Source organism: Pundamilia nyererei, unplaced genomic scaffold (assembly GCF_000239375.1).
Source record: "Pundamilia nyererei isolate P.nyererei 1_Seehausen unplaced genomic scaffold, PunNye1.0 scaffold00077, whole genome shotgun sequence".
Classification (NCBI taxonomy): domain Eukaryota; kingdom Metazoa; phylum Chordata; class Actinopteri; order Cichliformes; family Cichlidae; genus Pundamilia; species Pundamilia nyererei.
The window spans coordinates 2,141,728-2,167,299 of record NW_005187478.1 but is presented as its reverse complement, the minus strand read 5'-3'; the positions used below and the strand labels follow the sequence as shown (position 1 = coordinate 2,167,299).

Below are 25,572 nucleotides of genomic sequence, written 5' to 3'. Positions count from 1 at the left end.
TTCTTAAAGATGGGGACCACCACCCCGGTCTGCCAGTCCACATGTAAAACAAATGCAGCTAAATGAAAGCTGCTGTGTGTAAAATGTTAGTTATGCATAAACGGAACCATTACCAGCAACTTCAGGAAACACATATATCTGACTAATGCAGTGTTTGTCTAATTTAGCAAAGCTGTTGCTGTACCAGTGTTAGCCTCCTGGCAGACGAAAACAAGTCTGCACCGATCACATGGAAACAGTTAGCAATGGCTTTAAACACTTCTTCAAATTTTCCTAATTAGTGCTTAGACAAGCAGCGGTGACAGCTTTGTCAGTGGATAGCAGTCGCACATGCAAAACAAACTCAATCTTAATTGCCAGTTAAAAGAAAAATCAGACACTGAAAACACTGAAAATAAATGTGGAGCACATTTGTGAATAAAAAGTGAAATGCAGCCCAGTTTTTTCCAATGAAAAAAGTTGATAACAACACTAAGGTGACTCAGTCAGATGGACTCTGTCCTCTCTGTCCTCTGTCCTACATTTTAGACCATAAAATGCTTCAAAAGTAGAACCAAAATTGGATTTTTGCCAAATGAATGTGACGAAACAATGCTTTGTAAAAACTAAAAAAGAATATTTACAGTTATGCCGAGACACGACAATATTATGGCACCTGCACATGTTTCTTGGTGATGATTTCAGAGAGCAGTGGTTCATAGGTGTAATTTCTGTAGCAGGCACCTGATGGAGCCAGTGAGCAGGGCTGAGATTCTACAACAACAACCGACACAGACTGCAACATGATTGTATGCAGTGCCAACCACAGCACACTGGGTTTCCCGGTGGTTATCTCAATTTCTAGAATTTGCTTTGATTTAATCTCCCTGGCTCTCTCTCAAGGATGAATCCAGGACACAGCATCAGGTAAAAGATGGTTGCCACTTTGCTTTGCATACCAGAGACTCTTTGTCTCACACACACACATTGACACAGCAGGAACGACAACAATTTCTTCTTTCTTTCGGACTACATGCACATTGAAAAAATGAGGGTGTGTTCGCCTTACATAAGGGTGAAACAGTCACTGTCATCAATATTGTATATGAGAGAAAGATGCAGAGTTAAAAATAGATGGAGTCAAGATAAAGTCAGGAGAGAGAAACTCCCAGACTGGCTGGGTAATAAAAACATTCAACCTGCGCAGTCTGGGCCAAATTACACAGAGTGAAGAGACTAACACACAAGGTCATTAACAGCAGCAATTTTTAATATCTAGTATTTAATATTTGATCACATCGGAGCACCGCAGCAACCATACAACCAGACACCCTTTGGAGGAAGGGTGGCTGGTTGTCTCTAATATTATTGAAATACTACTGTTAAAAATATATTTTTAATCATTTAACCTGCAATCACTGATTCTATGTTGTTGTGGATACAACCCTGCCCATTTTAAGCAGTCACATAGAAGTTGTGTTTCAGGTAAACTCAAACAGACTCTTTAATAACTCCATTTTTGATCTCTACTAATTCCCAAAGGAAATAATGTACAGTTGTGGTGAAAAATGTACATACACTCACCGTGGACATGACTCTCACAGTAACTTTAAATTATTTATTAGAGCTGTTCTATTTCCAGCATTAGCGTTTTTGCCTCTCAGCAAACACAGAAATACAAGCTACAGGATACAAGTTGGATGAGAAAGATTCACTATAACTGTGGTCATTCAAAAAAAACATCAATACATCACTATGCCTTACATAGTGATGTCAGTCTCACAGTAAACCACGCGAAATACATGTCAAATGCAACACAACTGTCTTCCAAGTACTGTAATGTGTAGTGAACCACATTAAACACATCCTGCAACAAACAGCTGAATAAATTTGTGATTTCAGTCGTTTCCAGCTTTTGTTAGGAAATGTCATTGAGATTTTTGGTAACACTAAATCGTAGCAATAACAAACCATAAAGTTTTCTGCAAACACAATGGGAAATGTGCAGTTCAAATTTGAACTGTGGAATAAAAACTTAAGGAAAAATCTGTGAAAAATCATCGCAGCCCTGCAAACATCATCACTGTATTTGTAATGCTGAAGAGTCGTACAGGATGTGGGGCTGACTTAGGCACCATAAAAATCAACCCATTTAGAGAGTGCCAAGTATCATCACTTACATTTATTTAGTCATTCAAAGTCACTGGTTGTTTACTTATATCTTTATGAAAATGAATTTTAGATGTATTTTCTATGAGATTTCTGGTTTAAACATTATTCTCCAGGTCAAAACTGGACTATAAATGGACAGATCCAGGCATTCTTTCCATGTACATTAGTGAGTTTGTCAGACCCCATCTTACAAAGGAGGGAATGAACCTTAGACTTGAGATACATAGAGTGTACAGTTTTCACCTAAAGAAGGTAATGTGGTGATGTATGCTGGGCTAGGTGGATGAAATCTCAAATTAGCTTTAAGAATCTTAAACCACAGGAACATCCCTCAGTTCACTTTTAGAAATAAAATACATTTTCTGTGTTCTGTGTATTTAAATACTTCACTGTCATCCACATCCACAAACAAACACAGGGACAAGCATACTAAACATCCCCAAAATGATCTGACATAAGGATGTGCAAACTTCCTGGGTCAGAAAGAAGAAAAAGGGAAAAGGGAAACTTGTTCTTACCTGTGGAGGTTACATTGTTGGTGGCATTATGAAAAAGAAAAAATGGGAAGGGAGAGAGAAAAAAATCAAGTTTACTCGCTTTAGAATTAACTCCATTGTCTTATACACAATTCTCCAACGTCAGCTCTAACAATCCCTCTGCTTTAAGACCTCTCTCGCTAAAATAAGACTCGAGTATTGAGTCATGTACCTGAAAACTTTTGCTCAGGCCAAGATCTGTGTGGAAGAGACAGACGCAATTCGAGCTACTTGACAAAACCTTTTATCTAAAGAGCATTAAACACATATTTCACCAGGAGTGTCAGGGTGGTTTAAGGTCGGGACTAAAGCGAAGCACAGGGAATTACAGTAGAAAGTAAATCTTCATAAGGAGGGTACGAGATGTAGTCTGTAGCGACAGAGTGATCAGGCTAGAATGCAGGCATTTCAAGTAAGAGGAAGGAGTACTAGAATGAGGTGCCATCAGGGTTTTTCTCAGGTTACAGGAGGCAGGCCTTACCAGGCACTGGACAGTAAACTGCAGGTTACTATGTGGCTGGTGATTGGTTAGATTTGGATGGATATGCCTGTCTGTTGTAATAACAACAGGGGAAAATCCTGTTACATGAAGGTTACTTCTAATCAGGATAATAATGCAAAAACAAAGATTGTAATCTGAAGTATGACCTGAGCAAAAATATAAATTCCTCCGTACCTACAAATGAACTATGTTTAAGATTGGTGGTCCTGAGAGGTCAAACAGACTGCAACTTAAGAAAATACCAGTAAATAGAAAAATACTACAAAAACACACAAAACACAACAGAAGCTGAATAAAACAGAGTGGAACTAGAAAGAAATCTCACAAAACAAGAGCAGAGAAGTGTTACGATATGAATGTGACAGAAACCAAAACATGTGAAGGACTGCACTGAGACATGCATGAGAGAAACAGAGGAGTCTGTGTGTTTTTATCATATGATTCACATAAAAACTGCACATATGTGTTTGCTATTAGCAGTTTACTGTTAGCTTGTGAATTTTGTAACTGTTGCGTCCACGTTGTTGTCTCCCCAAAAACACTTCTGTTGTGTTTTTAAGTTGGTATTTTTGTGCCGTTTTTTTCTGTTTCACTTGTGTTTTATCCAACTTCTGTTATGTGTTTTACAGTATTTTCCTCTTTGCTGGTATTTTCTTGAGTTGATCACATCGGAGCACATTGCTGCGGTGAGGGCCACCGTTTGATTGTTTTTTAGATCCTCTAATTCTTGGCCAATGAAATATAAAGAATAAATTGAAGTCCCTTGTTACAAGATTTAATCTAACAATGAGGGACATGAAAATGGTTCAGAGACCAATACTTGACTTTAATGTGAAAATATGGTCACTCACAGGTGACACATGGGTAACTTTATGATGCAGGTCACATCCTGTGGCTCAAACAAAGTAGTAGAAATTTGAGGATTTTTTGGTTCATTTTGGGTCAAATACTACATTGTAGAGAATTTAGAAAATAGCTGAATGGAGTAATGCATCTTTAACATATAACACGTCATATATAGTTTATAATAAACACCTGCAATAGAATTCACTACTGAAAATCACTGCGAAAAGAAAACTTTAGAGGTGAAAAAATAAAAAACTGGGTTTTGTGCCTTATCGACCTAATAAATAAATGACAGATCAATTTGTAACACATTTTCCAGTTTTCTTGTTCACAACCATAGACTGTGTATAAAAGATGTGCATAGCCTTTGCATCTGAAAAATCAAGTGCTTTCTGATAGTCAGGAAGTGGTAACTCCTGGTGTCTAAAGGAAGTACAGAAGTCTAAGGGCTCCCTCGCTCTTTGACCTCAGCTGACATTTTTCTGATGAGTCACTATTAGTTCAGATAACAAGGTTATGCTTTAGTTCCAGCCTGATTTTGACTGACACATTGCAATCCTATGACTGTGCAGTCACAGTTTGGCATCAAAAAGAAACAGTCCTCTAAAGTTTGCAAATGAACGAATGGCATCACAGTGGCTACATCCTGTTCATCTTTTATATGATGTCTATGGTCACGGCCACACCTTGCCTCTTCTACATACACTAATTTGCCTCTATGCAGATGATTAAAGTCTACAAAGTTACTGACTGAATCTGAAAGGCATTGACAAACTGGCTTTTCCATGCAGCGACCCAGGTTATGTGTTTTTTTACAGACAAAAAGGAGATAGTGGTAGGTTACATAGCAGCTGACAATCACATGAAACAGTAGACAGTGGAGCAAGCATAGACGGCAGCAGCTATCAGCAGCAGGTCAAGTATTATCAAATTGTTATGATCACAGTAACAGATACACAGAGGCAGGCAGAGGAAAATCCAATCAGACCATTTACCCTGGCAGGTTTGTAGGGCCCGACCAGCACAGTACATTTGTGTCCCATAGTCATGCTGGCAGCATAGGATATTATTATATTTGGACACAAATGAATTTCTGTCTGCGATATTTTCCAGATTATATTTGCAGTAGTAACAAAGAGCAGATGTTTATCTGTCGTAAAGGTAAATATCTTAAAAGCTGATTAAAACAGAAGCTGTTCTGGATATATCTGTCGGGCCCCGGTTATTTCGGATTCGCAGGCGACAGGATCGAGCACCAAGCAGGCAAAGAGCCATGCATACAGGAAGACAAACATCACTACTTCTTGCTATCCTAGCCTACAATCACTTTTCTTTAAATTAGCTCCATGTTATTCATAATCTTCCCTGTAGTTCACCAACCTTCCAATGGGGGGAGCTGTGGCGACGAGGACTCCTGGTGGTCTGAGTGTGCAGGGAGAGAGGGAGGGGCAGCTTGGGTGATGGGAGGAGGGTGTGTGGCTGAGCTAAGGGACACTGGTACGCATTTGGGGGGAGTGTCTGGTGATGACGATGCAGGGGTGGCTTCTTTCTTACAGGAAGCAGCTGAGGAATTAAGAGGTGTGACTGAAGTGGTAGAGGATGCAGGACCGGCGGTTCCCGTGGAGGCCACTGCTGCTGTTCTAACAACAGGAGTGGCCTCCGAATTACTGGGGGTAGCTGTGCAGGACATTAGTGTGGCTGAGGGGATGAAAGGCTTGGCATCGACGTTGAGGGCCGATCCAGCTATGACTGCTGACGGGTATGTTTCTGCTGAAGTTAAAGGTGATGGACTGGTGGACACAGTGGGGGGAAGGTCTGAAGTGCTCTTGAAAGGGTTGAAATCAGAAGCAGCTTGTGAAGCAGGGGCAGTGGTTTCTACTGGGGTTGACTTTGTGAGGGAAGCAGGAGCAAGGGAGGCTGTGTTGGTGATGGGGGGGGTTGTCTGGGAGTCGGGAGTGGAACCCGGTGGGGTCTGGAGAACTGAATCAAGGAAAGAGAAGGTCTGGGAGACAGGGCTTAGGTTGTCCCCTGTCATTAGTGCTAGGCTACCGCTGACATCCCCAGCTAAACTATTCTTGGTGACTGTACTAGCAGCTGTGCTAATATGGTTTTCAGGTTTGGCTGACATTCTCTCTTCAATGGGCTTTTGCCCATTTTTAACAGACACAGAAAAGTCATCTAAACACATAGGCTCATAGGAGCGCGAAGACAAATCTGATACTTGGCCAACATGGGAACAGTTGGTAAAACTTGTGGGTATCTGTTCAGGGGCAGAGGGTAGAGTGGGGCTGGGGATGGAGTTTGGAGCTTTGGGGTCACTAGAGCCAATGTCAGCACCTGCAGCCCACTTAGGGGCAACTGTAGCTGGTGTGGGAGAGACAGGCTGCTGTGGAGCTCCCCACTCCTCTGGAAGTCTTGCCCGACTCTTAGTCTTTCTGCCTTTTACCCTACCCCCTCCTCCACTCTCTCTGATCTCCCACTCCCAGTTCTCCTCCTCATCTTCGTCCTCCTCCACCTCCCTTCTGCCTTTATCCTGCATCCTGCTGATGTTATTCTCCTGGCTATCCAAGAAGTCGTAGACCTCATCACGGCCCTTCCTCTTCTTCTTCCGTCGCCGCTGCTGCTGCTTGCCGGCTTCGTTCCCCAGCCCTGCTCTGTCAGGGCTGAGGGGTTCAGAGTTGGAGGATGTAGCACTGCTGTCATCCACTGAGCCGCTGGGAGAGAGGATGGGAGCTGCCGAGGGGGAGGGTTTTATAAGAGGAGGAACCAATCACATACTGTGTCAGAGAAACACCTGATAAAAAGCCATCAGATTATGGTTACTATAGCTGTACTCGTTATTTCAGGTTTAAATCTGATTTAACTGGGTGTACCAGCTATTTTGGTAAATAACTCTTGCATCTATGACAGTGAAAGTAAGTTGATGTAGTGAAGATAATAGGATTACCCTAAATTTATGTTGAAATATGAGTTTTTATGAAATAAGCTAAAGCAGACATTTTTTCCCCCTCTTACGCAGTTGGGTTAACTTATGCAAGATATGTATCTTACCTTAGAAAGGGTTTCTGTGGTTTCACAAGAGCACTCAGTGGTGCTTGACATCCTAAGTTGTGCTTTCCAGGCTGACATTTCTTAACTTCATCAAAGCCCCCAGTCTGTTATGTCTACCATTGCCAGACGCTGCTATACAATCAAAATGATTTAACGACCATTGTGGTTGACGATACGTTAAAGAAGCCACACAATTTTAGGCTAAAAACAAACTCTAACCAGCAAGCTGTCTTGTTAATAGTGCTCTTTAGTGGGTGCATTACAAGAACTTAAGCCCTCACTGTCCTTACTGTTGCACTGACTACCTGTCCTTCAACATGATTCAGGTAGTTTTTTTGTCTAAACCAAAGTAATTAGAGTAGTTTGCATCCAGAGTATTCCCTGATGTGTGCTACATGTGAGAAAGGACGTGTGTGAAAACTACGCCAACATAGCTAACTAAAAATTGTTCGAAGTTCAGGTTGGATAATAGCTACAGACTCTACAAAAGAAAAATACCACATTTAGGCACATTTTACTTCTTGGTCCTTTCAAGTTGCACTGAGGGCAGCCTACTCTCTAGGCCATCTTTGGGTACCAAAAGGGTATCACATGAGTCCCTGGATGAGGACTACCTGATGAGAGTTAACTTCAGTAGATATCTCTGCAATGCAAGTTAGAGGCATCTCTGACATTCAGTGATAGCTTTTAGTTCTTGGCATCCTGTTAATAAGTTCAATTATGCACATTAATTGAGCAAAGCTGGACTAATTTCCCACTAATGTTAAATTTGTTTATTTGTAGAGATAAGTGGCTTCAATGAGTTTATCTTACTGAACTATACTTATTCTCATTGTTTAACAAATACTGTAAATAATAAACGTCTGTTATTACTGTCACCTGACTCATCCCCCAAAAAACAAAGAACAGACATTTTTGTGGAACATAACTTATTTTAAAATTTTACTCGTTTAAATTTATTACCTGCTGAAATATTTCGGTGTGGTGTACATACACTGTAAAATAACAACCAGATGAAGACAGATCATTTTTAGTGACATCACATGATATGGTTGGACAGGAGAAACACCTAAGCTGGTACTATAGAAGATGCATTAGCAATGCATTTGGAAAGCACACGTGGCTACATGCTATAATACGCAATAAATTCCCGCCTTGCGTACTAGTGGTATGCCACATGCCAACCAGGAAATGCACATAAAATCATGAAGTGAAGTTTGTTTTGCTGGGTTGGTTTCCAGTGATAGTAACCATAGTCTGACTGCTCTTAGGCTCTTTTTAGGCACAACATTTTCAACAATTTATTGCAGTAAGTTGTATGTGATGGTGCCTGCTTTTATAAATACATTCAACCTGTATTTGCTTTACTCACCTGTTGTTTTGTCTATGGTTCTGTAAAGACTATAATAGAGCATACGTGCATAAAACGTTTTATAGATGCTGTTTTACACCAGGCATTAGATATATTTGCTTGGTGTCCCAGCTGCCTGGATTTGACTGGATATACTGTTAACTAAAATTTCATTGACAACAACGTTTGAGGGAACCTTTTAGGACCAAGTTAGACTGTGATTGACATGCACATTTGTGTGCATGAAGGGTAATGTTGTTTTTAGTTGTTACTCTTTATGATAATAACTATAATGTAAAATGAGAGGAAGTCAAAACTGAAAGTTCGTCATATAGTTTGGTGTAGATTTCTGTTTTCCAAATTGCCAGTGAAGTCTGAAAGGAAGTGCCAGTCAACCAGTAAATGTGTGATGCAAGTGTCCTTTTGCACAAATATGCATAATCCTCAATATTTAAACATCATCATCACCACCATCCAGGATACAAAGTTGCTCTTAGAGGGAGGACGCACACACGCCACACAAAAATAAGCACACTGTGAGAGCAATGCAACCTTGAAGCAACTTAAACAGACAAATATACCAAGCACAGTTAACACAGGATCTAGCATGCAAGAACAAAATTAAAAACATGCGTGTCTACTAAGTGCACATTCAAACGCACTCAAATCACATTAAGCGTTAGGAACGCACTGCGGAATCACAAAACGATCAAATGGCAGACAAAGCAAAAAATGTTCAGCCTGCACTGAAATGATCTTCTTATTTGTCTGTTCCCACTATCTTCTCTTATTTGAGGAATGAAAGCATCGCAGTTGGCTCTGGCATTTTCCTCTGAATCCATATTTCTCAATTATTACTGACAAGCACGTCATCAGCTCAGAGAGAACAAGAAACAGAAAGATGAACAGACAGAAACAGGCAAACTGTAAAATAGTCTATGACTGCTCATCGGCTCTTCTTCCAGTCTAAAATATTATTATTTTTTCTAGTTTTCATCATCCTAACTGCAGTCTTACATCACTACTTATTAATGGAAATCCAGAAAAAGGTGCAATCCTCTCTAAATCTGGCACCTTTCCCAGCATGGTTTAATTGATTGACTTGGCTATTTTCTCCCCTGATGCGTGCCCTGCTATAAACAACACTAAAGGAAGACAAGACCAGGGATATTATCATCTATATTTAATAGGATAACATATTTAATGGGAGTACTTCTTAATCTGGACTCTGGCAAACCGCCATGAAATACATTAAGGTTGGAGCATGGGCTGCTTTGAACACATGACCCATGCAAAAACACAGTATGAGCTGTAATTTGCCAAATTCTATTTAAGGTTTACTGCAGACAGAGCAGGAGCACAGTGGACTGCAAGCCTTAAACACAGGACAGTAAACGCAGAAGAATAGAAGCATGTTTGGAAAACGTGTCATCAGTATCCTGCAGAAATATCCCCACACTGAGTTGTAGACACAACTTAAAAAAACACACAGAATTTGTGTTATAAATGACTATTTTCCATACTTATAAAGCACCTCAGCAATGACACTTCCATGAATGTAAATTCCTAAATCGTGCCAATGCCTAGACAGATCCAATTTAATCCCCCTGTTACTTTAAGTAACATGTTTTTGTTTTTTTGCTCTTTTATTGTTGCTTCATTAGATACCCAGTGATGTGAGACAGGAGGAAGTGGAGGGGCATGACTCGCCATCACCCCAAATCTGGGTTTCTGTTTTCTGCCTGCCGACAGGGATGAGTTATTCATGCTCACTGAAGCTTAAAGATAATGTGGGACAATCAAAAAACAAACTTTTAAGATGTTTCTGGCAACTGTGTCGACAGGAAATTATGATTTCAGCGTCAATGGAATGACATTACTGCTTTCTCACTTCGTACTTACAGTTAGTTAGAGTGCGTCTTTGCCTCTGGACACCACCACAGTGGGTTTTAAATAATTCAATCAAAATGTGACTAAAGTGTAGACTTTTATTCAAGGGTTTTACAAAAGGATTGCACTAATTGTTCAGGAATTACAGATGAATTACATTAGGAATTCTACACTACATAGGCCCCCATTTTCTTTCTGTTTTTAATGCCTGGATGAAAGTCTAGATGAATATCTTATTTCTTTGCCTTGAGAAAATCTTTTCTTTTGCAGCAGACTGTTGATTTAGCCACTCTGAAAGTGTTTGCTAGCTTCTTTTATCTCTCTGACAGGTTTATTTGGATTTGTCAGTCTGACGATGGCCTTTCCTTACTTGCATCAGTATCTTATTGTACCACATATTTGCAGTTCCATAGAGTCTCTGTCATAGAGTCTCATCCCAACACTTAATGCAATATATTTTGTGAAACTCTTAAATTAAACCTGAAAGTCTGCACTTTTATCACATTTGCTTGTCCTTTACTGTTAACAACTGTTAAGAGAAATTGGGGGACAGCAGATGAGTTCTGAGTGAGGGGACAAAGACCTAGTTTTGGTTTTAGGTGTTGCTGGCATCTGCTGTTCCACTTTTACACTATTAACTGCTGGGACACCAGATAAGAACACAACCACCTGTTTTCTTGCCTTTTACAACAAGGAAAAAAAAACAAACCTTGAAAATGAATAAAAAATAATATCATTTTTAGCACACATTGGCACAGACTATTTTGTAATGCTCTAACTTAAATAAGAGGTTGTTTTTGTTGCACAGTCAAGCCAGAATAAAAAACAACGATCCTAAATAAGAGAAAATTCCAGGTTTTCAGTGTACTTCTATTTATTTCTCAAACTGATTGGTTGACTGATTGATTAATTGACTGGAAGCAGCTTTAAACGAAGTATAATTTCTATTCACTACTTTACTGACTGTATTGTCAAGCAGGAAGGTTACATTTTTTCACCTTGGTTATGTAAAACCGTGTTTCCCAGCCTTTTGGAGCCACGGCGCATATTTCACTTTAGAAACATCACACGGCACACCACCAAAAAAAATGTCACAAAAAGCATTTTGAGAATTTCCCCCCGCAGACCAAGTATAGCTCGGTCTGTCCCCAATATACCTTTTTTGCTTTCTTGTGACCACTGCTCATGCCAGGGCCTTCATCTGGGTCGCTTAGAGCAGTGCTTCCCAACCACTGTGCTGCGGCACATAGGTGTGCCATGAAAAATGATCAGGTGTGCCGTGGAAGATTATCTGATTCCACCTGATGAGTACTCTAAACCAGCGGTCCCCAACCCCCGGGCCTCGGACCGGTACCGGTCCGTGAGTCATTTGGTACCGGGCCGCGAGAGTTGAGGCTCAGGTATGGAATGTATGGTTTTCAGCGTTATTTTGTTATCGTTTTTAGCGTTAACTCAGTTTTCCTGGGTCTTTTCACGTGTGTTATGAATAATTCTTCTATTTTTCAGTAGCAGTACTAGTTTTATTTTGTTGTATTTATCCGCGACACCTTAAAGGCCGGTCCGTGAAAATATTGTCAGGCATAAACTGGTCCGTGGCACAAAAAAGGTTGGGGATCGCTGCTCTAAACGACCAGCGTGACTAACGGGTAGACCAATTACATTCTGTTCCACTAGAGGGCAGTACAACTACCTGCTCTAATTAAATGGGTTGCCAACTGCCAGTAAAACAGAAATTACATAATAGTCATGCTCTGAGACCATGCAGCTTATAATAGCAATAGATAAATATTTGAAAGGATAAAGCAGTCAATCTGACCTGAGTCCTGGAGAAAATTCTGACCCAGATGAAGGCCCTAGCATGAGTAATGGTCAGAAGAAAGCATACAAGGTATACTGGGGACAAATTGAGCCCATTCTGCTATACCTGGTGCGCGGGGGAAGATTATCAAAATGCTTTTTGTGACACTTTTGGTTTGGTGGTGTTGCTTAAGAGTCCTAATCAGGTAGAACCAGATAATCTTCCGGGGCACACCCGATCATTTCTCGCGGCACAGTGGTTGGGAAACACTGATGTAAAAGGAGAAGGACCAACTACCAATTTTCAGCCAGTAGGAGAAAGCTTCAACAATAGCCAAATAAAGCTAGCTAGCTCACAGCTTCAAATTTTTTATCAGGTATTGACATAATGCACATTGTGATGTTCTCTGAACATATGTTTGTTGTCCTTACTTGAGAAGAATTTAACATAGATAAGGCTCAACAAACTGTAATTATCTGCAAAATATGTTAGCTGCTGCAACAATTGTGGTGTACAAATGCATCCATTACAGTAGCCTTTAATGGCTAACAGCTCAGCTCACCTTTGGCTTTAGAAGAGCAATTTTGAAAGTATCTAGTATATATATTCATTGTGTCACTGATGCATCAGATCTGCTGAGAGACAGGGATTTAACTCAATAGAAGCTGTTACATAACTGTTAGCTGGCTTTAAGCTAGAAGGACTATCTTTAGTACACCAACAAGCAGAATACAGAAAAGCTAATGAATAAAAATATTACTAAATGTTTAATAAGTTCTGCCTAAAATGGAAACTTGGAAAGTCAGTATAAGAGTTCAAGTGTGGGCTTTAGAGCCCTTTAGTTGTTTTTTTGCAGGCCATTTTCTTTTGACTCTTGATAGCAGGGTTTGATTTCTGGCTGAATCTAGAGTTAGATGTAGATGACAACATAATGAAGACATATAAAAGCATTTGCAGGAGAATATGCATGTTTCTATTCTAGTTTCTAAAATGCACAATTACATGAGCAGGAAAACTCTGATGCACTACTCTGGGTTTGTGTTTCTGTTACCTGGCAACAACAAATTTAGTTGACACCCAGTTGCTACTGATTATGATAAACATTAAAAATTCATAGTAAAGACAACTACAAATGTCATGTGGTGTACTAAATCTACGTTAGGCTACTATTTTCTCTTCACTGCAGGAACTAATGAACACTGTGTGGCGCTATATTATTTAAAATGGTCACTGTTTCATTTGTCTGTTGATCCAGTTTGTCGATTGATGATAAGGACAGTAGCCGGGTGCACAGAGTGTAAAGCAATAAGGTCACCAGCAACAAAACAGCAGAGCTGGGAGTGTTCCAGTGACGGTGAAAACTAGAAAAGACTGCCCTCTGCTGCTGAAAGCATGGCCTGTGTGATCAGGGTGTTACTTCTCCTGTCACCACTGTTCCCTCCTGCTCTGCCTTTGTGTCTCTTCAGTAGTATTAAAGTAAGAATAACATAACATCTCAGCTTTTATTAAATTAAATGTGATGTTCACAGATTTAGACTTTTACGTTTGAGCTGCAGCTCCACTTGTTGCTATAGCTGTGTTAGACATGCAACCAAACCCATTTGGTCTGGGAAAGTTTATGAGTCCTTTATATATTATCGATATTGAATCAATATTAACATTTTGATTCACTGGTCCTTCACTCCCCCCTCCCCTGCTGCCCCAGAATGCAGTATTACGTGCAACCAAGCTCCAGTGTGATACCTGCAGAGTGATTCATGGAATGGATTCCCATGCCACCGGAAGAAAATGGATCGCTGCTTTTAAAGGGACTGCTCCCACTGGTGTTACTGATGGTTTTGCTTTCCACACCAAAATGGCTTGAACTTTTCTGGGTGTCCATAGCTGGACTCATTCCAGTCTGGCCAAGAGTAGTGCTCATACTGGTCTGGAAGGGTGGCATACTGGACCCCATGGTCCCTCCAATCCCAGGTTGAGAAAAGCCTGATGGAGAGAAACAGCAAGGAGCTACATCACCAACAGGAAGCTGTCTGTTTGAATGTTGTATACTTTATATGCTCATACCACATGCAGCTGGGAGAGAAGTTAAATACTGATGGTAACGTTATATCTAAACAAACCACAAGACTTGTAAAATAATGTCCTTTGACCAGAAGAGACCAAAGTGCAGAATGCTGACTGCCATGTTTGGCAAAAACCAAACCTGGCATATTAGCACAAATCCCTCATTCCAACTGTCAAGCACTGTCTTGGAAGGGTGATGATTTAGCCTTGTTTTACCTTTCAGTCACTGAGAAAGCTAAGAACGCCTCTCTATAAAAATGTTGCCTCACATTTGACTATAATTTACATGTCCAAGAGCTAAAATTAGGTAATGCAATAGGACAAGGATCCCCAGCACACTAGCAACAACACAACGGTGAAAAGGAAAAGAATTAAGGTGATGCAAATACCCAGTGGAAACCTCAACCTGACTGAAATAGTGAGGAAGGAACTTAAGAGAGCTGTGCATAAGCAAATCCCAGCAAAGCACAAAGAACTGAAGCGATGTTGTAAAGAAGAGTGTGAAAAAGATTCTCCCTCTTGGGGTGTACTTAGTTTTGTCAAATGCCTGCAAAAACTCCTATGAACACTTCCTCTGTCACATAATTAATAATTCATTAATCAATTAAGTAATTAATTCAGTGTCTAAGTGGTTTGTCTGCTCGGAGATTAGCTGCCCACATCTCTTCAATAGGTTTGTAGGCTGCTGTGTTGCACTGACAGAGAGGTAGAAACAGTTTGTAGTGTGATGACTGTGTGTGTAAAGTAGGCATGTTTCAATTATTGAAAAAAAAAGACTTCAATTCTGAACTGAACAACTGCAGAGGTTTCTCGGATGAGAGGTGAAATGATAAAGCTTTCAACCCCAAGAATATTATCCCAGCTGTTGGAGCATGGTAGTGGCAGCATCATGTTCAGGGGCTGTTTTGTACCAGTGGCACAAGTACACAGAACAGAGTGGATGTAATTGTGAATGAGGCAGACTCACATAGAAGCCAGTGGTGAAATGGATGAAATGCATCCAATTATAATTCTGCCAAACGCCTTTACAGCTTTCGATTAGTGCTAAAAGTGCCTGGTGACAGTAAAACTTACTAAGGCATATTTAAACAAATATTAGATATGCTATATGCAGGATTCTGACCATGTATGTGTAATTTTAACCCCATTTTTATTTCAAAACCCCCACATTAAAGTAAATACCAGAATCTGCACCAGATTCTTGAGTCTTTTTATTTTATTTAGATTCAAAGCAAGAAGAGACAAAATACAGTGACCTGCTACTTAGTTTGCAGTTAAAGGTATTCATGGCACAGAAGGTGAAAAAGTAAAATGGACCTAGAAATGAGTCAGGCTTGCTGCTGTCCTTTGTCTTGTTCAGGCTCCACTGATCTGTCATCCCACGCATAGGACCTGACCAAGAGAAAGAGCCGGACAGACAGAGGCAAAGAAAATTGGCAAATGGAGAAAGGACAGTGGGGACCGAGAGTCAAAGAGAGAAGCAAAATGAACAGAGTGGAAAAAAGAAGAAGACGACGAGGAGCAGGAAGAAATAAAGCAGCAGTGGGACAGAACATAAACAAACAAATGGGCAGAACAAATGTCAACCAATGCAAATAAAATCAGCATCTAACTCTACCTGCATTTTATTTTGGTGCATGGAGTAACAAAAACTGAATACAAAGATATATATGCAACAAAAAATTTACAAAAGCCTCAAACACCACACAGTAATGGTTTTTGACAGGATACTTTGAAAATGGATGGTTTTTTCCTCGCTGTTTCCTTTGTACATGATTCCTGTGCAATTGATGCATGATAATAAATTGCGTTGCATACTTACTTTATAATCCCCACACCAGAGAAGATTGGAAAATGCAAAGTTTTTGCTCAGTAAAGTGGCTGCAGGTTAACCAACAGCTTTTCTTTCAAAGGAAAAACATTCCTCTTTGCATTTTAACAAGCAACAAATCCTGAATGAGGCACAGTAACCTCAATTTATGGTATAAATATGTAACTTTGGTACATAGGTCAACTGCTGAAGTCTTCTGTTAGCTTCAAACTTTTTAACAGCTACATTTTGAATTTAATTCACATATGGTGGAGCAGGTCATCTACTAATTGGTAGACTGATGGTTTGATCCCTGGCTGCTTCAGTCAGCATGCCAAATATCCTTGGGCAAGATATTAACCACAAAGTTGCTCTCTGCTGTATCCATCGGAGTGTGAGGGTGTGTGGATGTTAGATAAAAAGCAGTTACATAAAAAAAAGCACAGAAAAAAGTGCTTGTATGAATGGATGTGAAGGGGTGAATGATGCAATGTGATTAGTGAGAGCTTGTTTTGTCAATCACACGCCATTAGCCAATGAGCATACCCTGCATAAACCTCCTTTCTGACAATTTGAATGACCAGATTTTAGAAAATGCCGTGGATGACTGAGCCCAAAATGAATCACCAAAGTGTTTACAGAGGTTTTGTCCTGTGACTGTAGGCAGAGTGATAAAATTACTATCTACTACATGACTTTCAGTCCATTCACCCTCACCAGACAGGTAGTCAGAGCTGAAGGCAGGCTGTCCTGGTGGGTCTTGGCGTCCTCCTGATGACATCATTGATGACATCATCCCTGGACCTGAGGAAATAAAGAGCATTATCACTGTCATCCTCAGCTGAATATATAAGAATATAACGACTGTCTCTTTAGTTTTCTAGGTTTAGATTTGCAAAGCGTATCTGTATATGAAGAACCTTTGTTACAGCTTTATGTTTTTCATTACACTGAACAGGAGATATATTTATTTTTCTTTGTTTTACTTTTGCACTAGTTGTAGTTTCCCATTGTCCCTATCATACAGAGCACTCTGCTGGGTCCTTTTAAAGTGCTCCACATGGAGAGCGAGACAGTGCACCTCAGTCAGTCTGTATGTAGCTCTGCTCTGTCAGATGTCTGCCCATCAAACGGGTGCTGCTTCCCAAATCCTGCCTCCACATGCTGTGTATGTCTTTGTCCTATCATTTGACAGTGAAGCAAGCAGACACAACACACTGCTGAAGGGACTATCACCATGGTTACGCAAGTAGAAGATGACAGCATCTGTGGTTCCCCTGGCAACACAACCTGTCAACAGACGTGTCTTAGAGGATCGATGCATGTTCCCAACAGCTGAGGCACACGCCAGGACTGAACTAACACACTCACAAGCACATATACAAGACAGAAACATCACCACTATTGCAAACACATGGGACACGAAGAGCCAGACTTTCTGAGCTCCTTTGAGTGCTGCAAAAGGAAAGAAGCTGAAAGGGTAATATAATCTGTTAAGTGAAATAAATGCAGGATTTGCATCCATTAATTCCCATTAGCAGCCGAAAATAAAACTAGCTTAACATAATAATTTTGTCATCTTAACAATGAAACACAAGCATTAACTAAATAATACAATATTTACTCTACCAGTGGCCATTACATCATTAACTCCAAGTCTGACTTGCACAGTTATTTTACTGACAATCACAAAACCATGTTGAACAAATAAAACCAGCTGTCACTTATAATTCTATATAAATATTACAAAATAAATCACTATATGGTTTCAATGAGATCTACTATGGTGGTGGATTCTAACATATAGTGCATATAATATATAATACAGTCAACTAATACATAACTGAGGCTTTCCATTTACAAAGGTCTGCCAAAGGGGAGAGGATGAACTGAGGGGCTGCACTAAGAACCCAGAATAAGATAAGTATTATTTGGAACATGCAAAGGTACTTGAGTGCAATCCAAAATGAAAATAGCTGAAGCTGAGAGAAGCTGAAATAAAATGAACTGTGATCTTTGCTTCTTGCACAAACAGCACAAATTCTAATATGTATCTGTCCGTGGTCCTGAAATACACATAAAAACTGGCACTGCAGCTGAAAACCAAAACTGACTGAAGCTGCACGTCACAAATGGCTGCTTTGTGCCGAAAGTAAAACATATTGTTGCTTTGTATACCTGAATGCACATGCATTGGTTTTGACTGAAAAGCTGTTTTTTGTTTTCAGATGTACTGTGGGAAAACAGGGACACATACTTTTGGCTCTGGTCCAGTAGCACTGTAATGGTGGATACTGTGAATAATTAACAAGTGTGCATTAAAGGGAAGCTTTGGTCCACTGGATGAGTGTGTCTCTGAGAGCCAGTGTTCCTTTGTGTCTGCAACCATTTTTGGAGTATAGAGCAGCACACACAGAAACACACACAGAAGCACTAACTGCAGAGTCATTCTAGACACAACGTCACAGCTTTTTTTTTCTTTTTCTGTCTGGGTTCCCTTTGAGTAGATTTCTCTTCAGCTGCCAGTCTCCCATATTCCCCCCCCCCCCCCCCATTACTATCACACTTTTACTTACTTTTGTATTTGTGTTATTACGAAGTTACTTAATGTGAATCGCTTTAAAGAGAAAGATGGACCTATTAGATGATCCACATCTCAGTGATAATTTGGAACCAAATCTGCCATGTTCACCGCTTAGAAAATGAAGCTACATTTCCAACAAAGGAACTTCCTTAAACTTTCTATGAACCTATGCTTTGTCACTGCATGAACCAGCTGATCCGAGCAGAGTTGGGAAAACTGCCCATGAGAAAAGGAGCAGGAAGCCAAGGAAACAAAAGACTTCTGTACAACTGGAAGTCCGGAAGAGCCACCTTCTGCTGGCCATTAGAAAAATTGCAGCTTTAAGGCGCTTCTGCATTGTTCATCCATCTTTTATATACAGACTATGTTAACAAGTTTAGTTGCTGTTAAGCTTTCCTCAGAATCACTGATAAAAAAAATACATACCAAATCAATGAAAGGTAACTTTATTTGTTTTTCTTTCCTTTTTCATACAGTATAAGATGCACATGCACATGTTTACAGTACATCGATAGAAAAAAAATTGAAGCATTTGTCACCGAGAAGCTATGAGTGTTACATAGATATAAGGTGCATGCAGCCGATAGACTTATGTGAGTAAATGATAAATATGTTTTATTGTTTTATGTCTGAAAAGTTTCACTGTTCTTCCCTCCTCTTGTATCCCTTATTTCTAAGACACAGACACACACACACACGCACAGCAGCAGCAGCATGTGCGTGCAAGCACAGTCAGAGGCCAGACAGCCCTCTGAGGATAGCAGCCAGTATCAAGCCTCAAGGTCAAACACCTCCTTTTTTTCAAACATTATTTTTATGTCATTTCTGCATCACTGGACTGGAAGCCCTTTAAAGTTTTCTACCAGCAGAAACAAGCCAAAAACATAGCAGCAGGGAACCACCACTAAAATAGCCCTCACTGCATAGTTTGAAGGAATCCAGTTTGATGGGCTTCCCACTGTGCTGTACATAGGCTTATTGTACCACAGTGTCTGGCACTTTTGCGCCTCTTATTTAAACTTTAGCTGTTATGGAGGGAAGGAAATCGCTTTAAAAGCCAGGTTAAAGTCACAGTCCAACTGATAAAAAATGCACTACTCTGGAACATATGCAAATCAGATGGCATATACCAATATAACAGACAGATGACATACATATTCATGTGAGATTGATATAACAGGTGAGGCTACCCATACGGAAAAGAAATAGTAAAAACTTATATGTGATTACTCATGAAAGTGGCCACTTTCGCATTACTTTCATACATTGTTTTAGTAAGTATCCAAAACATACAAGTTTCATTATATAATTTTTCAAGGGATCTTATATCTGTTTTCACACTTATATGCTTTTCATACAAGTTTCACACAAGACAGATACAAACTTTATAAGATTTACATATATCTTTTCTATATGGGTAAGATTCAAGACTTTTATACAAAAACAACCTCTCAAAATAATTGTACTGCAGTGTAAATGAGACAGTTAGTATGATAATGACTTTAGATGACAGTCAGCAATATCACGCTTTCTGTGCTTGATTTGTAATAAAGCATTTGTTGCAGCTCAGTTGCAATGCTTTTAGATCAGCTGGATTAGGAGATCTCAATGCCAGTTCACGTCAGCTTTCTTTTGACTTTCATTTAAGCTGTCTAGGTCTGCCTAAAGGTGCAGTGCATCTGGATACCACATTGCAACTCAAATTTCCAGTTCTTTAAAAGGATTAACATTCTTCAGGTCCTATAAAAGCACAGATGTGAAAATCTCTGGAATACCACTTTAAGGTTGTTGAGAAGGAAGCCACAACTCAAACATTTCTTCTGCAATGTCATAGTGCATATAGTGCTGCCTGCTGTGCAGTGCCTCTGGGGTAGTTTGGGCTTTGTTAAGTGCACTTTTTCCCATCTTGGACCGTATCTTACAGGGGTGAAGGTAACCATCCACCAATACTGAACTGAGATGCACTTCCGCTCTATTCAAGAGTAACGATTCCAGATAATTGCATCCAGGCTGAGGGCAATCCTGCTGCTGTATTTATAGACATCTCACGGGTCAGTTTAGGAAGTTTAGTATGAAAGTAGTCCTGAACAAGAATCACTCAGAGAGCACTAACCTCCACCAAAGCAGATCACTCTCTGGACAGTATTTACTGGATAGTAATTATTTAAGAGAATATTAATGCATTTTGTTAATTGATTTGGTTTTCTTTGTTCTTTTTAAATGTACTTTTAAAAGTTTATAGTGAATTAGGAATAACTCGTTTAGGGCCAACTTAAAGGAAAGGCAAAAATGTAAACGTGAGGTCAGAGGTCAAATGTTTGAAGACAAACTATATACATGTGATATTTAGAATCCTTATATACGAGTACAGTATAATTTCCTAAATGTTGTCGATACAAGGAAATGGTGTGTTAGTCTTGAAAAAGCTGTTGTCTAATTTTCCTCTTGATTGTGAGTTCTCTGCTGCATTTGTCTCTCTCACTGGTTGGTACTCCTGCCACCTCTGTGCACTGCTTTGTGTTTTACTTTATTTGTAGGTTCAAATAAACGATCATTTGATATTACTGCCAGCTTCAACACCTGAGTGTTCCCTGACCTGTGACATAAAAAGATATGATTAGTCTTGAGCAAACTCTTAATCTGACTCATTTTTCAAATTTGTTTTGAAATGCAGTGAAATGCTTTAAAGGGGCCCGCCTATTATAGAAGGGAGCTTAGAACTAGGTGAGATGTGCAAATCACAGGGGAGTACAGCTGGGACAGTATTTTACCCCCAAAATTGAGAGATCTTTTACCATCATCTTCCCGATGTTATCATGCTGTCTTTGGCCTGTTTCTGCTACCTGCCACTAGTTTGTGGAGCTAATATTGTCACGCATATGCTGCTAATATTCGTTCCATACCAAGGACGGAAGAAGTTAGAGTCAAACTGCTGCAGCACATTCTCAGTCACAGCTGTCACTATGTCTGGAGAGACACAAGCACTTAAGAGTCGAGTTTAAAGTTTAAAGGGGCGGACAAGAAAGCCAAGAAGGCAATGGATAGCAGTGGGATGTAAAAGAGAGGAGAGAGAAATGGTAATGGAGGCAGTGAGCTATTAGAGGTTGTAAAGCACAAACATTTTTAAACTGAAGGATCAATTGTAATTTAATTATAAATATATTATTGTTTGTTATTGTTCAGTGTTGATGTGAATAAATATAAATAAACATGATGATGAAGATAAGCGACAGCTTGCCTGCCCAAGTTGAAAAGACAGGTTAGATTTATTGTAATGGCAGGTGTTTCCTTCTGTAAAGATGGCAAAAGCCTTCTAAAGGCACTGAGTGGTAGCGATTTTACAGGATGACATGAAATAGCATTGCATTTCCTTAAATTCATATTCTCTGGCTAGTGTTTATCTGCTGTGTGTACGTGTTTAAGTCAAATAAAGCAGCATGCCTGAGGATGTATGGTGCATGAAGGACTAAGTTTCAGGCCTCTATATTATATAAGTCACAAACCTTTAATGAATTCCAAACAGCTTTATTTTGAAATAAGACACTGGACTTCGTTTTTGGCAAGAACTGCACAAAACAAATGTGCTAAGGACCCTTTTGACTGCATGCCCTGTGTCTTGGTCTGCTGAACCTCAAGCAAGGTAAACGGAGCGAAGGACAGAGGCTGGGAAAGAATGCCCTCAGGGGAACTTCATTAAATAACCTCTGTAATGAATTAAAAGATGAACTAGTGGTTGAGATTTGCCTGCTTCCCTAGACTCTCTTATACCTTTGTGTATTAGGATTCATGATCACATGCGGGCACATCAGGAGACGCAAAACGCCAATTCCCAGAGTTCGTTGCTTCGGGCAGAAGCACTGCTGATGCAGCCAAAATACACGAGGAGGTGAGAAGTGATTCTGCAGCTCAGACCCTCTCATCAAACCCCCGCTGAACACCACCATAGATTAGCGGCCGGTGAGTGCTTATAATGCATAAGAAGGGACATCAACTCCTCTCCCATGTGGCCAAAATGTTGCACCTTTACTTTAATGATTGCCTGGTGCAAAAATGTAATGTTTCCATGGTCAGTGCCCTGGATGGTCAACACCTGACATCACTCATAAGACCAATTCTGTCACTCTCTCCCTTTCGGGTAATCACATGGAGCAGAATAGTTTCTACATGTTCAAAGCACCTCTCATTCTGGATCACCCCGGCTATGTTTACACAACCCCTGCATTGATTGGAACAAACACTGGATATCCAGCTGGGAACCAGCATCTCTGGCTGGTCCGAGACTGCAGACAGCTGCAACGGTTCCTGGGATTTGCTAATTTTTACCATCGCTTCATCAGGGATTTCAGTCTTGTCTTGCCTCTGACCCAACTAACCTCTCCCAAAGTTCCCTTTCAGTGGTGTCACCCAGTCAAAGCTGCATTCAAACTTCTTTAAAAAAGTTTTGTTGCAGTCTCTCTCTTGCAGAACAGAACGGCAACGTCCTCACCTTGGAGGTGTTGAGACCTTGGCTCGAGTCATAGTCTGGATGGATCACAAGAATCTAGCCTACCTACAGACAGCTGAACAGCTTAATGCCTGACAAGCCAGGTGGGCCCTGTTTTTTACCCATTTCCACTTTTCCATAACTTACAGACACAGTTCACACAACATCAAGCATGATGCTCTGTCACAGCAATACTCCGGTAACGGCCTGCCTAGCCGGCTCTTCATTTCTGCTTCCGTATATGCCACTGGGCACACATAACTAAATTTACATGGCATCCTGGCATCCATTAGACCTTCACCTTCCTATAGCATCTCTTTTGGTGGCCTACACTGATAAAGGATGCTAGAGAATACTTCTCTTCTTGTTCTATCTGTGCACAGAATAAGTCTTCCAGCTTTCCTCCTGCAGGTCTGCTCAGGCACTTTCCAACTCCTGGACAACCCTGGTCCCACATCACTCTCAACTGTGTGACTGGTCTGAGCCCTTCCAGTTGAAACACGGTAATACTCACCATAGTAAGTCGCTTTTCAAAAGATGCACACTTTGGCGCCCAACCCAAACCTTCCACAGCACTGGACATGGTTCAGCTCCTCACAGACCGCATTTTCTGCCTCCACGGGATCCTTCTTGAAATTCTCTCCGATCGCGGGCCCCAGGTCTGGAAAGAGATCTTTTCAGCAATTGGCATGAAGGTCAGTTTGTCATCTGGTTTTCATCCCCAGACCAATGGTCAAGCTGAACAAAACAATCAGGAGCTGGAATCTGCACTCCATGCATCGTCTCCACCAATAACCGCGTGGACCATGCAGCTTGCCTGGGTGGAATACACTCATAATTGCATGACCTCTTCAGCAACTGGCCTGTTCCCTTTCGAGGCCTCTTTGGGCCACCAATCCCCGCTCTTTCCGGGAATAGAAGGTGAGCACTCTGCCCCATCTGTTTAGCATCATTTGTGCAGGTGACGCCGTATCTGGAAGACCACGCAAGCAACCTTCCTCCAGAAGGAATCAGACTCCTATACTCCTAGGCAGAAGGTCTGGCTCCTGACTAGGGCCCTATTCAAGCAGAATCTAAGAAACTGTCCACAAATTTTAGTGGTTCCATATGAAATTGAGGCCAGATTGAGGTTAACCCCATCTCTGCTTGCGTGAAGTCTTTGCCCAACATACACATCGACAATGCTTTCCATGTTTCCGAGCTAAAACCATTTCTCTCCAGTCTTCAGTGTAAGGAACAGTCATGGGACAAGGAGGGGGTCCTCCCTGGCTCGTTAGCTTGTTTGTTGTCTTCTCTTTTCTTTTCTCTCTCTCTCTCTTTTTCTCTCTTCCCTCCTTCGCCTTGCTCTTTGTTTATTTTGTTCTCCCCACCTGGGTGGTACTCACTGCGGGTTCCTCACTGCGGCACCTCCCTGGATTTTTCCCTCACTGTGGAAAGCCTGAGTTTCTGTAAGTGATTGTTCTGTTCTGTGAAGAGTGTTTGATGACTGGATGTTTGTTACCTCTCCCTGGATCCCTGGAGTCCCGTTCCTTACCAGCACCATTGTATATAGCAGTTTGTAATTGCACTGTAAATAAGCACACCTAACTGTGACAACCTTGAGACCCGCATTTAAGTCCTCACTGGAAAACATGATACCTTGTGCCTATGGTGCTCAAGTTAGTGACTATTTTGTTGGTTTTAGCTTTTTCATGGGTTGACCAATATTAATATCTAGAATATCACTCCTTGCACCACAGCGCTTTAAGATTACTAAGTTTTGAAATCTTCTTGGCTATGTTTTACTGCTGTCAGAGACAAAGTTTAGCAGTACAAAGAAGAAGGGGCAACAGATGACAGAAACCAAGCAGATGGTGCCGGGGAAAATGGGAGATGTGTTGAATTAACTGTTGTTAATATAAAAAGATACGCACAGACAAATTAACCAGAAATCACATGAATGACACAGAGCAAAAGAACGGTCTAACAGAAGTTCTACTTTCTTCTGTAGAACTCACACTCTAGGTGCTCTGTAATAATAGATGAAGCCCATAGTTAATAATGAGCATAATCAATTTAAAAAAACCTAACAGGATTAAAACTTTGGGAGGAGTAAGTCCACTGTCCTATTAAAGCTGTGGCGGTGGTCTCAAATTTGCTTAGCGAGAACAGAAAGCAAACCTAGAATTTGTGGTCCATTAGTCAATAAATAAATACAATAAAATGTTTGGCTGTTGAAGCTTTACTAATCTAACAACAAGCTAAATATCCACCTTGGAGATGCAGTTAAAAAAATGCATTATAATGTGTGCATTTATTGCCCTGAAAGTTTTTACACATTGTTTATTTTAATGTTTTTTGACTCTGCCATAGTAGCTTTGAATGATTGATGGTTCAAAGTAATCCTTATTATTTCGGGGCGATCGTGGCTCAACACTTGGGAGTTCGCCTTGTAATCGGAAGGTTGCCGGTTCGAGCCCCGGCTTGGACAGTCTCGGTCGTTGTGTCCTTGGGCAAGACACTTCAC

General features: G+C 40.5%; 1 protein-coding gene across 1 annotated transcript in view; it reads right to left on the bottom strand.

Moving 5' to 3' along the window:
* LOC102200499 (microtubule-associated protein 4-like) overlaps nucleotides 1-25,572 on the bottom strand; it is a 117,984-nt gene that overhangs the window by 55,676 nt on the left and 36,736 nt on the right. The window contains exons 3-6 of the mRNA XM_005737561.1: nucleotides 16,717-16,803; nucleotides 15,507-15,581; nucleotides 13,869-14,108; nucleotides 5,416-6,768 (exon numbers count right to left, since the gene is read on the bottom strand). Coding sequence (XP_005737618.1) covers nucleotides 5,416-6,768; nucleotides 13,869-14,108; nucleotides 15,507-15,581; nucleotides 16,717-16,803 — 1,755 coding nt within the window. The remainder of the gene's footprint in view (nucleotides 1-5,415; nucleotides 6,769-13,868; nucleotides 14,109-15,506; nucleotides 15,582-16,716; nucleotides 16,804-25,572) is intronic.